Source organism: Cheilinus undulatus, linkage group 10 (genome assembly GCF_018320785.1).
Source record: "Cheilinus undulatus linkage group 10, ASM1832078v1, whole genome shotgun sequence".
Lineage (NCBI taxonomy): Eukaryota > Metazoa > Chordata > Actinopteri > Labriformes > Labridae > Cheilinus > Cheilinus undulatus.
In genome coordinates this window covers 33,253,983-33,266,630 of record NC_054874.1, presented here as the reverse complement: position 1 = coordinate 33,266,630, position 12,648 = coordinate 33,253,983, and the positions used below count along the sequence as shown (strand labels likewise).

The window sequence follows — 12,648 nt, the reverse complement described above, 5'->3', positions numbered from 1 at the left end:
ATTCTACAGCCTGGTTCATACATTTAAATGTTGGTACTGTCAGTGTCTGAGAACTATTTTAACAATTGTCAGTTTATAGTGTTCATTTTTAATGTAGGCTTACATATACTGTATATACTGTTTAAAAACTATAAAGTATATTTTTAATTGAATTGAATTGTGATGTCTTCCTTATTTAGTTTACCAAATAGGTTTTACAATATAACATTGTAACACAGGCTTATTTTGAACAACTTGCATAGATTACAACTGAAGACACAGGACAAACATATCTGACCATTATGAGTTTCTTTGTAGACACTCTGGTTGCATTTATTCATTGCTCATATCAAGATAAAATTAATTGTTGAAACAGAAATGACTCCAAAAAAATCACTAAAAACTCTACAGTCATCTCTCAAATAAACAGGTGATTCAAAGCAGCTTCTATGAAAACTGTGTATTTCCTCCATCAGCCTCTGACTTTTACTACTGCTGTCTTCGTAGATTTTAAAAAAGACTGACATCACGAGAGAGATCAGTGAGTGAACTGTCTGATGTGTTAGCTGTGACCAGTCCAGTAACTGGCTGTTCATCTGGCTCTGGTAGGTTGGGGGTTGTGTGTGGGGTCTCTGTCCTGGAATAGCTCCTCTGGCCTGGAATGCTCTGGGGAATGTGCTGCTTGGGGTTTGATTGGTTGTGAGGAAAGTGTGTAAGTCTAAGTGTTGAGTGGGTGTGGAGCATTAGTGATCAGAAGGTTATGGAATCTGTGTAGAAAATGAGTGAGGACAGGTCATTTATTAGGCTTGTGTTGGAATGTCCTCTGTGTAGTCAGCAGGTTAACAGCCAGGCTAGGTGGGGTTCTAGAACTGCTTCTGTCCTGTCTACACCTTGTTGCTGTGTCCTCTATCATCTTTCTCAGCTTTTGCATGGATCTTGTATGCCTGTACTACTGCACTGTGTCAGGCTTTGTGAAACCAGACATGTCTCATCTATCCCAGAGCAGCAGACCACAGACAGGCAGCCCACTTGGCCCCATGCTCTACGGGTTCACCTTTGAACCTCAGGCCCCTGTTTGACCAGAGTGGGCTGTGCAACTATGCTAGGTCAGCATTTAGCCAAGTCATCACAGGCTATCAGCAGTTATCTGTGTTTCTGCCAATAGCAGGGACTCTCCAAGGTCTGCAAACATTACTCCTCATGTACAAACAGGCTCAAACAGGCATGAATCTACCTGCAGATTCACTCACACACTCAGCAGGAGAATGTACACTCAATGCAAATCAGCCAATAAACATAAAAGATAAGGGACACATTTGGGGGATACTGAGATGAAGATGGAGAAAAATCTTAAGTGATACTTTCTTTAAAGTAAATTTCATTCATTTTCCAGTTCTTAGCAACAAAAAAACAACAAATAGCAGAAGTTAGTATGAAATTGTACTCCAATTTCTCATTTTGTTAACCAGCAGTTGTTTGAAAGCCTGAGGAAACAGATTGTACAGAGGCAGAATTGTACAGTCAGGCCAACAGAAGCAAGTGAGAGTGCATCACACTCTCACGGCCCAGCCTGCTTGGAAGAGATGGCCCTGCAGGAATCCTATACAAACCCTAGGTTCCTGCTTTCGCTCCTTGCCTTGTGAACCCAAATCTCTGCCACAACATCCCTGACAGGAGGACTACTCCCACTGCCATGTTTGTTCAGCTGTGCTGGCTTTGTGTCGGTGTATTGAACCCCCTTGTTCTTGCTCTGTAGCTGTTCTCTCCCTCTTTTGCTATTTAGTTCTTTTCTTTCACTGGTTTGTACTTCAGCCTCTCTTTGTTTGGCTTTCAGAAAGCATAGCTGACTTTTTAGAGGGATTGACAGCAGGGAGGTCAAGAGGTTGACGAGAGGCAACTACCTGTGGAAGTCTCCTGTCTCGTACTGCATAGTGTCACAGTGGTGTCAACATGTACAGTAGTCATGTAAACACCTCCACTCCTGTGCCTACTGCCCATGTTTGGATTGTGATCACTCTGATTCACTGCAGAAGAATCCATATCTGTTCATGCCCTCTCCAGTTTAAAGTACATAGCACCAATTTAAACAGCAGCAGTAAACAGCTCTATTTTTTAGACCCAACATTTTCTTCTGTGAGCATTCCATGGGTACATTTTGAGGCCAGTTGAAGTTATGTTTATGTGCAGTATCACATTTGAAATCAAACAATTTACAGTTGAAGTTATCACTGGAATCCAGCGTTAATACATGTCTAACCTGCAAAGATGCGTAACCGTTTGCGTCTTGGTGGCGGTCCCAGCCCCGAAACTCCCGCACACTCATCTTCATCGTCACAGTCACCACTCTCAAGTCCTTCGTCTCCTTCATCACTCCACCCCTCCACTCCACCTCCACGATCCCGGGCTCTCCAGCGCTTCTCAGATACTGTCACTAGCCGCAGCAACTGTGGGAGGAAGTTAAAGGTATTGAGGTTAAAAGGCACACCACCCTCACCCTGTGCATGAATCATCTGTTGCTGGAATGTGCCTGTGTAATAATGGTTACAAAGCTGTGAGAAAAACACTGTCATCTATTTGCTGATTATAACAGAAAGAGGGGGATTCCAGAGAAAAATGTTTGGGATCAAAAGGCCCTAGTGTAGACCAAACTCTAATTATAATCACCGGGCAGGAAAACAGTTTTGATATCCTTTCCAGTTCTGTTTTTAGTCCAAACATGATTCATTTAAAGGGATGTGGCTGTCCCCCCATATAATTTACTGGTAGAGAGTTACACTGAAGTAAGCAGACTGGTGTGATTGTGTTGTTCTGAGTAAACATCCTTGTCTTGAGTTGTTGTGTCTGGGCAACAGTTTAATGTGAAAAATGACAGTGAATTGATTGACTTTTTTAAAATTTAAAAAAATGTACACTTTTTTGACCTACTGTAGTTTTTTAAGTTTAGGTATGCACCCATTTAATGAAAGTCAGACATGTCTAAAATGACAGCATATAAATTTGAAGACAAAACAGAGATCAGATACTAAGATACCAGTAATGTAATGGTATTGTTAATACCGTGGTAACAGAAGTGCCTCAAATTGTAGGTCTTCAGGGCAAAAAGTGTAGTTTTTTAAGGGAGCAAAATGAAGGGAAGTAAAAACTACAGTTTCCATCAGCCCTTGCATACCCATCATCCTTTGCACTTCACTTGCTGGCTTGATCTAACAGTGTGAAAACGGTGGATCAGTCTTTGGGGAGACCTGAGTGACTGATACTTTTCAGGTTGCAGAAACCTCAGAGACTTTTACCTGTGACATGACTCTGGACGCATTTTAGGTCCTTCCTGTCGTGAAATGAGAATTGAGTAAAGGTGAAAGACAAACAAAATCAAAATTTAGACACTGCCAAACTATAGTGACGCACTTGATGGGGAATACAAGTAACATAAGGAGCCACTTGGCAAGTCATCATTCCAAAAAGATAGACAAAGATGTGAGGAGCAGAATTCATAATCCCACAGCACAAGGGCTCAACAGATCACAAGGTGTGTATATCGCCAAAGACCTATAGGTTTTAGAAGGTTAGTGAACACACTGGAGCCAAAGTATAAGAATATATATTGAATATATTTTTAAGCCTAATGCACATGGCACTTTTTTTTTTACCATATTGTAATATTCAAAGTAGAATTGTTGTTGAATATTTTTTTGCCAAGTCTTCATTTGTTGTTTGGGATTTTTTAATGCCAGAATAAATACCGTACCCTGAACTTCTTACCGAGGTATTACCTTGCCCTGAGATTTGTGATACAGTTACATCCCTAACTGATACCAAAACAAAAATGAGCAGATTTCATCTGACTCACACCCGAGACTTCATCTTTATTGGTCTCTGAAAAAGCAGTTGTTGTTGAACTCATGTTTTCTCATGTGATTTACAGAAGCTTATAATGTGTTGTAACGCATACCAGACATGTTTATTGAGAACTGTGGTGGATTAATCAACTCACAAATATTACAGAAATGTCAAACAGCTGTTAAGCTATTATAAAAAATCTCAGAATTCCTCTTGACCAATAACTCAAGCAGGAAAAATAGAGGACTAAAACTGAATGAAAGTTGGTGAAATGTTGAATTTTCACAATCCTTTTTTGTTCTATAGCTTTAAAACAACAATGAAAAGTTCTATTCTGTCTTGTATCCACAGGTGAAAGATGTAAGCTTGAAGACTGCCTAAACGGCTGTTCTCTAAACATCTTTCAGCCTCCACAACATAGCGCATGATTGAGAGCCATGCCAAGGTAACAGATGTGTTAAATTCCACCCACCCCCCACCCCCCCAATCCTTCGCCTCCTTTCATCTCACCACTCCTTCTTTGAAAAAAGTTATTTCCTTCCTATCTGCATACGTCAGCATGCATTTTTGTTGTTGTTTTTTGTTGTTCAGCCTGTCTGAGTGGGAGAAAATTGAACTCATATGGGCTTGTCTCAGGTTAGTTGCAAAGTCTGCTTTGTTTGAGACTTTACTTGTGTGCGTGAGGCAGAGAGCGGAGATATTAAAACTATGAGCTAATCACAGAATTACATCAGTCAGAAGATAAACAACTGTTTTCCCTCTGCTTGCATACACAAACCAGTCAGTTTGGGTTTTACAAGTGACACAAACTCTCAGAGGGAACATAGATCACTTTGTTCCCAGCATGGCTGCCCAACAAACACCCATTCATTTCTCTTCATTGAGGGCATAGATGCATGATGACCACAACATTTTTAAAAGCCTGGTCACTTGGTTGGAGGAACAGACAGTAAGTCACAGACAGGGCAGCTGATCCATAGGGACATTATGAGTTCTGTCTGAGGTGATTTAGAAAAGCACCACCTATTGGCAAAGCAGAGCCCTTAGATGTCTCACTCAGACATGTCCCAGAAACACACTGTCCACTTGATGAAACTGTGTTTAACCTACTAATGTCTTTTTTTACAGACTGGACTATGTTTACTTGTAGTTTACTGTTGTCTTTCATAGATTTACTCAAATACTCTCTCATGCTCTGTATTCTGGAAACTCACCTGGACCTTGGTGGGAAGAAGGCAACTTGCCAGTCAATTGAAAGGCTAGCCAACATGTATAAAGCAGGAAAAATGTGGTTCAGGGTGTTTCAGTACAACAGTTTTAAAGAAGTGTAATGGACAGGGGATACATATTGACAAATGCCATATCATGCCCCTGTTTAAAGCTCTATCTCAGTCTGCTGTGTGTGATTCACCACCTGCCACCGACTCTCCTCAACACACTGCCCTCTAATCACAAAATACTGATGTCAGCAGAGACAGGACTGCAGGAGAGCCATGTCAACTGTTCTAAAAAGCTAGGGAATACCAGTAGTCAAAAGACTTTATTCATGCTTAAGTTCTCAATTATTAGCATGCTTACATTTGCTAATAAACTTTAAATACACTGCTAGTGGAGGAAAATATCATCTGAAAGGACCAGCAATGACAGTGGGATCATTTTTTTTTGTACCAATTTTTCATGCCAATCTAGCTTACCACTGTCATGACCTTGCAGAGAGACCAAAATGTGCCAGATTTGTGGCAGTGAATGAGATGGTTGTTTAAATCAGTGGTTCTCAACTGGTCTACCCTCAGGACCCACCACTACCTCCTGAACACCAATCACGACTCCAATTTCTGACATTTTTAACAAATCAAATTTATACATTGTATGCTATTCCATTTACACGATAAGGCATACATTTTGGTTGTCTTTGAGAGACTTAAAGTAAGAAAACCAGTTTTGTTTTCCCCAGACAAGGAGTTGATAAGGTTGAGACCTCAAGAAAATGATTAAAATGTACTTGTTATCATCAAAAAAAAAAAAAAAAAAAGAGTTAAATAATATGTACTCATGTATTTTGGCTTTGGCTTTCCATACATCATGGACTCCAACACCTCGAGATCCACTGACAACAGCTCTGCAACCCCTTTTTGTGTCCCGACCTGTTAAGAACCATGAGTTTAAATGTTTCAGGCTGGATCAAACTGCTGACAAACCACAATGCACAAATCACAACAGTATAAGATATTTTTTATTTTGTGATCAAAGTCAAGATTTGGAGCCAATGTGAGGGAACAAACATACTTATAGCTGAAGATGAAAAGCATATGAGGAATTTAAAAAATGGTGTATTGGGGTAATTAAGAAGAAATATGCTGTATAATCAATGGTTTGATGAGTCATAGCAGCATGTATTGCTTGTCTTTATGGAGGACAGACAGGCTCTGTGGCAATGCACTGTGGCTTTTGCCCAGTGGCTGACTGCCTCTACCATGGCTGCTGCATCATGGAGGGGTGGGGTGCATGTTTGTGTGGAAAGTGACGCTATGTGCTTTTGGCATGGTTTAACCACATCATGATCCGACACAAGCCTCTAGATTAACCACAAGAATCTTTTGCATTTACAAGAACCCAAAGCAAAGAGGAAGCGGAGAGGAAACAAACAAAAGAGACATTTTGCTCCGGATGTTTTCCACTAGGAGAAGAGAACGGGCCTTTGCCCTTTTGCCTTCTCACTCTGAGAGATGTAGTAGGAGCCGGCTAAGGCAGGCAGCAGGACACATGTAATATATAATCATGGCAGCAGGCATCCCACAAGCCAGAGGGATCACTTTCCCTTTAACACCAAAGCAAAGTCACACCAAGGAAACACCAGCTCAGAGACTGCACACAAAGCCCAAACATGTGGCCCACTGCAGCCCAGCCCAGACAGAGACATAGAGACCACAAGTCTGTCACTGCCTCCCACACATGACATGAACTCCATACAGGGTCACTGTTAAACAGCTAAGCCTAATAGCTCAGCAACTGTCTGACCTGACAGTCATCAACCTGCACACACTGATCCCCAGCTGTGCCTTTTTAATATGAGCATTAAGATACCAGTAGACATCTGGCCATAGATCACAAACATAGACCTTATCTGAAGATAAGGAAACAAATATATCTATGTGAATAAAGGAGGTATTGAAGTGGCACATTCACACTGACCCAACAGTGGGAGCAATTTGGGTTAAAGTGTCCTTCCCAAGAACACGTCGACATGTGACAAGAGGAGCAGGGGATCCTTTCCTGACCTTCTGGGCGAGAGACAACCAACTCTCCTGATATAGATCAGATCTTATCTTCTTTTATATCCATTCTAACTATTAAGGTTGTCTCTATAATGATCTGCACGTTTATGCATGCACAGTTTGACACAAAATGATGTGATGATGAAAAAGCCTGCCACTGGTTGATAGCCGCTCATAAAGCACGCTGGGGAAAAATGATGAAATGACAGTCAATATCAGATCTACCAGTGTGGATTTAATTCTTTAAAGTCCACACAAAGTCACCCAAATTCCAGGCTTGCTGGAAAAGCTTCTGTAAGGACTACAAAGGCATGGATAGCATCAATCTAGAGGCTGGGATTTATGGTTCAAAAGTTTTAATAACTTGTGTCATTTCTTGTTGTTTATGACAATACCAGTATTGGATCGTTGCATAAAGACGTGAACTCACTGATACCAATACCTGCATTTTCTGACAAATTTCTGTTACTGGTATCAACATTGGAACACTAGTTAAAACAATCAAAAGGCACAGTACAAAGGACAATGATCATGCATTAAAATACAGATAAATCCTTTATCTGATAAAGTGAAAAAGAAGGTGGTTCTCAAGTTAGCATGGAGTCTTAAGAGTCTTTTTAAACAATAATCTAGTGGGTATATCTCAGCAGTTTCCTTGTCTCCTATTTATCTCAGAGCTCATGTGAAAACCAAGAACATGATGTACAGTAGACGGTTTATTTTTAAATATTACAGCTGGGGTCAGTATGTTAGACAACTCTAACACATGACTTTTCATATCAACTAATTTAAACTTACAAGTGAAGGAAATCGACTTTCCTTACACATAATCCCCTAATGGACTCTGTGCTGCTGAGCTTCATGTTTGCAGACTAGCTTTTAGGAGAGAGAGCCAAGAGCAAGCAGGAGAGAGAGAACGAGTGGGACAACATTGGAGAAAGATTGAGAGACAGAAGAATGACAGGAGGCCCTTTCCACAAAACGAGTCATGGAAATATCCTCGGGTAACACAGACAGGCAGAGCGGGTTTTGGGACAACAGCCTGGCCTGAAGTTTCATCCACTGCCCACAACTCAACTCAGCTGAACTTGGAATGAAAAGAGGAGGGAGATCTCTGGTTCTTCATTCTTCCCACTGTGTTTTCTCTCCCCCTCTTGACTTCCTCTATCTGCTTATGGTCAAGTATGTCACGCAACAGGAGCCCAGCTCCAGACAGTAAATGCAGACAAGATTAATTTCCTGATGTTAATTCCAGTTGGAACAGAAAACAGAAGGGAAAAAAGGAGCTCTCCAATCCTGTGTTAAACTGGGTGTGTGTCCACTCCACCTTTCTGACTAAGCCCATAAGGCTATTTCCAGATTTCTCTGGTGTAGAGTGAAATCTGAAGAAATCCTTCAGCTTTGTTGGCAGGGATTTTGGTTCTCTGTTGCATCTACTGTAAAATGCAACATCAACTGTACTCAGAAACATTGAGTTGAATAAACTCAATTTTTTGTAACCTGTTCTAAATACTTAATATAAACAAGGAACTTGTACTTCTTGGCCATAACAGCTAAAGGGCTCAATTTACTTTAGTTTACTTGGTTTAAACAAATTAAGTTGTGTTTACCTAAAGATCCACGACAGCTATTTCAACTCTATTTTTATAAGCTGATAGAACTCATTTTAGTTTTAAGTGAACAGTACTCAAACAATTTATTATTTTTTGTTATTACTCAAATTATTTGAGTTATGCAGTTTTCCTAGAATGCCTTTGGGCACTAAACCTTTATGCACTCTGTTTGCTGCTGCTGTCTTGGCCAGGAAAAAGAGATTTTTAATCTCAAAGAGGTTTTCAATAAAGGTTGAATTAAATAAACAAAATGCACCACAGGTGTAGTTGCTGTCTAAATTACATAGAGGGCGATGTTAACATTATTAATGTCTATAAATGCTGGATGGCAAACTGACATTAATGAAATATCACCTACTGGTTCAGTGGGTCACTAACAGCCATTGATGCAAATGGTGGCACAAGTTAGTCCACCTTAGGTGAAAAGGTTTTAAGGTAATCAGTTGACAATGATAAAAATATCATAGTGCTATGAACTTATTAGTGTTTACAGTGCACTTAAGATATAAAGTATTGCACTGAAAGTAGATGATTTAGCCTAAGTCCTGCAAATTTAAATTAAAATTTGAATCTTGGGTTTGAACACTTAAAATAATTGATTTTAAACTAGTAGTGAATACTTAAATGGTTCATTTAGAACAGGTACTGCCCATTAAAATTAACCTTTTTTAAGTCATAAAAGTCAAGTGTAGTTTACTTGTTGTTTTTGTGGCAACAAGTTTCCATATTTTTCTTTAAGTAAGCTCAACTAATTTTGTTTTACAGTGTACAGCTATTGAAAATGTTCTGTTTATATGTAAAAGGTCTATTAATTGAGTTGTTGCCGGTTAATCTTTCAGAAGACTTAAACGGTTTTTATTAGGAATGCAAAGGGTCAAGAGAGTATGTAATACATTTGGAATGACAGTTTTTTTTCATCTTTTTTGAGGCTAATCGAGTAAAAGTCCTGACTCATGTCTGTGAATATGCTCGATTGTCTGCTTTGGGTTTAATGGTTAAAGAGTCTCATTCCTGCACAGGTCGCTGGATGCTAAATCAGATTACACTTCTCAGACAGTCTCTGTTTGTCTGCTGCTCGCCTGTTGTACAAGTTATCACCGTGGTTCCCAGAGTCATGTGTTGCTAAGAAACCCTCCATTTCCACATCAGCAGACCGTCACTGTGTCTCATGATCACACCTAGTGGGAGCCGGCAGATGCTCAGCTTGGAATGAGGATAATAAAGGGCGGAGTGGTCTATTCCTGAAAAAGTTTCAGTGTGCAGTTGGGCTACGACCAGCTGTCAGCTCTGGTCCAAACTAGCTCGACACAGCGAAAATAGTGGTAGTAGGGCAAGTAATAAGAGAATAAAAGAGAAAACCAAAACCTGCTCAAAAGTTAGAGTTAAAAGATACTGATCCAGGGATGCCCAGTGCCCAGAACTAGTAGGAAGATTTCAAAACACAGAAGGAGAAGAGTCAGTGATGAAACTTAATGCCAAAATGTTGACAGGCCCATGAAGGAGCCTCCATTCTGTTCTGCCCCCCTCCACAACAAAAGGCAGAGGAGGTCCCTGACCCTCACAGGGAGACCCTGTGATGACCTAGCAGAGACAGGAAACAGGAAGTATGACCCTTGACCTCACTGGGGGGATCCTGTTACACAGCAACACGTGACTGTGCCTACTGACAACAAACCCAGGATGTGTGGGTCAGATCAGATACTGCAGCAGGAAGACTCAGCTGTTCATGTCTCTGCTCCCTGACAGCTCAAAGACATGACAGAGAGAATGAAAAGGTACCAACAGTGTGTACTGTGTTTCCTGGTTACAGGCTGCCTGACTTGTGCTGCAGGGTTTTTATAAGCTGACTGCGTGATAATTAAACCCAGTGGGGTGGTAGTGGTGTGGAAGCGAAGGGGTAGAGAGAGGTGGCCCTGGTTTGGGCTGATTGTATTGGGGTGGGACTAGAAGAGAGGGGATGTAGACGTGTGGAGGTAAAGAGGAATGGGTGGCAGTGGTAGAAGGGATAGTTGGGTCTCATTAGTAGGCAGACTAATTGGGAGGAAAAGAGCCCTCACATGCTCTGTCTGACCTCCCAGCCAGCAGGGGAGAAAGCCAGGGTGGGAGAGGGGTGTGTAAAAGTGTGTGAGGGTCAGGGGGTGTCTGAGAGTTGGATTCCTGAAGTTCAGGAAGCATAAGCACTCCTTATAACTCCTCATATCCAAAACTTATATTCAGTCGTATGCCTCCAGAAAGTGAGAGGATAATGTGTATGTGTGGGGCTGCAACAAGGATCAGCCTCCATCAGTGTCCAACAGCTCCTTAGAAGTTTACACCAGGTCTCACACTTAATTCAAAGAACCCTCATGGTTAATCCCTGTTCACACAAAAAAGACAAAACGGCCCATTTTCCTCATCTGTTTTCAGAGAATTGGAACTTCACTTATAAAATCTAGGAAGACAAATGGACAAAAGACCTGAGGGGGCATATTAAATAACCCTCAATATATATCATCAAGGAAAGGTTAACTTCTTTGACTGGAGCAAACATAAAGGTCAGATTATTTGGTGTGAATATACAAAACAGCAGGACTAGTCTTAAACACATGGTGTCTATCAACTAGATTCTAAGCCGACCCTAGAGGTACAAGCCACCACATACTGTCATGTTATAAAGCAGCTTCCATTTGCCCTTACTATTATTTTTGCAAACATTTAACTGTAGTTTCTTGTAGGATGGGTTGCCAACTCCCAGAAATAAAAATTAGGAACAGTGCATGAGGGTTGGGGATGTGGTGCGGGGGTGCATGTATTGTTATCAGGTAATTAGCATTAATGGAATTTTATCTAATCTGTAGAATAACTAACCTTGTAAGGCAGATGGGTACACCAGTTTCCGTGTTTCTTACTGGTAAATCCATCTTGCAAAGCTCCCTTCTGAACCGTTTGGGCCCGGTTGGAAAGTGACGTATTCAAGAAGTAAGAAGAGGCCAGTGCAATTATGGCGGAAGACATTAGTGTGGGTGCTGCTAAAGTGTAAGTTTTATCAGAACTTGACGACATTTTTCATTCAAAGAAGAACAAAGAACAGCATTGAGTTGTTTTCTTTTCAAAAATGACAGAAGTCGTTTACTGACATGTCTACAGTCGCCATGGTTCGCGTTTTGCAGCTCTTTATGGAGTTTACTCGTTGGTAGTGGCGTACCTCGGTTTGGGGCTACTACGTCACTTGTTTTGTTGCTCTGATTGGCCCGTAAAGATGTGACAGACAGAACGTTCATCCAATCACCCTTTGAGTTTTTTTTTCAAAGGCTCTGCCTTTTCCCAAACACCATCTATGGAAGGTTTTCTAGATGGATGTGTTTCACATGTAGATGGGCTGTCAGGTATAACACTTTTGACAGACATCATAATGTGCAAAGTAAGTACAATAATAACAATTTTGCCAATCATCACGATACTATCGCAGCCTCTTCTTTTTGGCTACCATTGGAATTGTCCCCCTATCAGCCATGTTTTTCAAAAGTCACATCTCGGCAGTTTCTTAGCAAGTGTTGAAACAACACTAAAGTATTTTTCATTGGTTGATGAGAACAGGCAAAATGGAAACTGATGTTTTTAACTGATTACTGAAAAGCACAGCATGTTAGTACAGGACTTTATTAGAATAAAAACTATCAACACATTGATTTTCAAATTGGTTAAAAATAAGGAACAAAAAGTGTCCCTCATCAATTCAGTAAAGAACATGCACTTTAAGGAATGGTTTCTTACTATAAGGAACAGTTGGCAACCCTACTTCTACATTTCAAAGCCTATTTGTTTTATTCTATAGCAACTTGAAAGCTAATATGTCAGTACTGTTTAAAATGCAGCTTTTGCAGTTTTATGCCTAATGACACGCTAGCAAAATTAACAACCACAAGTGTGCACAATAAAAAGTGACCCAGCAGAAGAATGTGTTT

At 40.6% G+C, this 12,648-nt stretch overlaps 1 protein-coding gene across 1 annotated transcript in view; it reads right to left on the bottom strand.

Annotated features, from left to right (window-relative positions):
• Positions 1-1,658: 1,658 nt before the first annotated feature.
• Positions 1,659-12,648, bottom strand: part of gpc3 (glypican 3) — a 109,535-nt gene continuing 98,545 nt past the window's right edge. Inside the window, 3 exon segments of the mRNA XM_041797236.1 lie at positions 1,659-1,773; positions 1,775-2,003; positions 2,237-2,423. Coding sequence (XP_041653170.1) covers positions 1,659-1,773; positions 1,775-2,003; positions 2,237-2,423 — 531 coding nt within the window.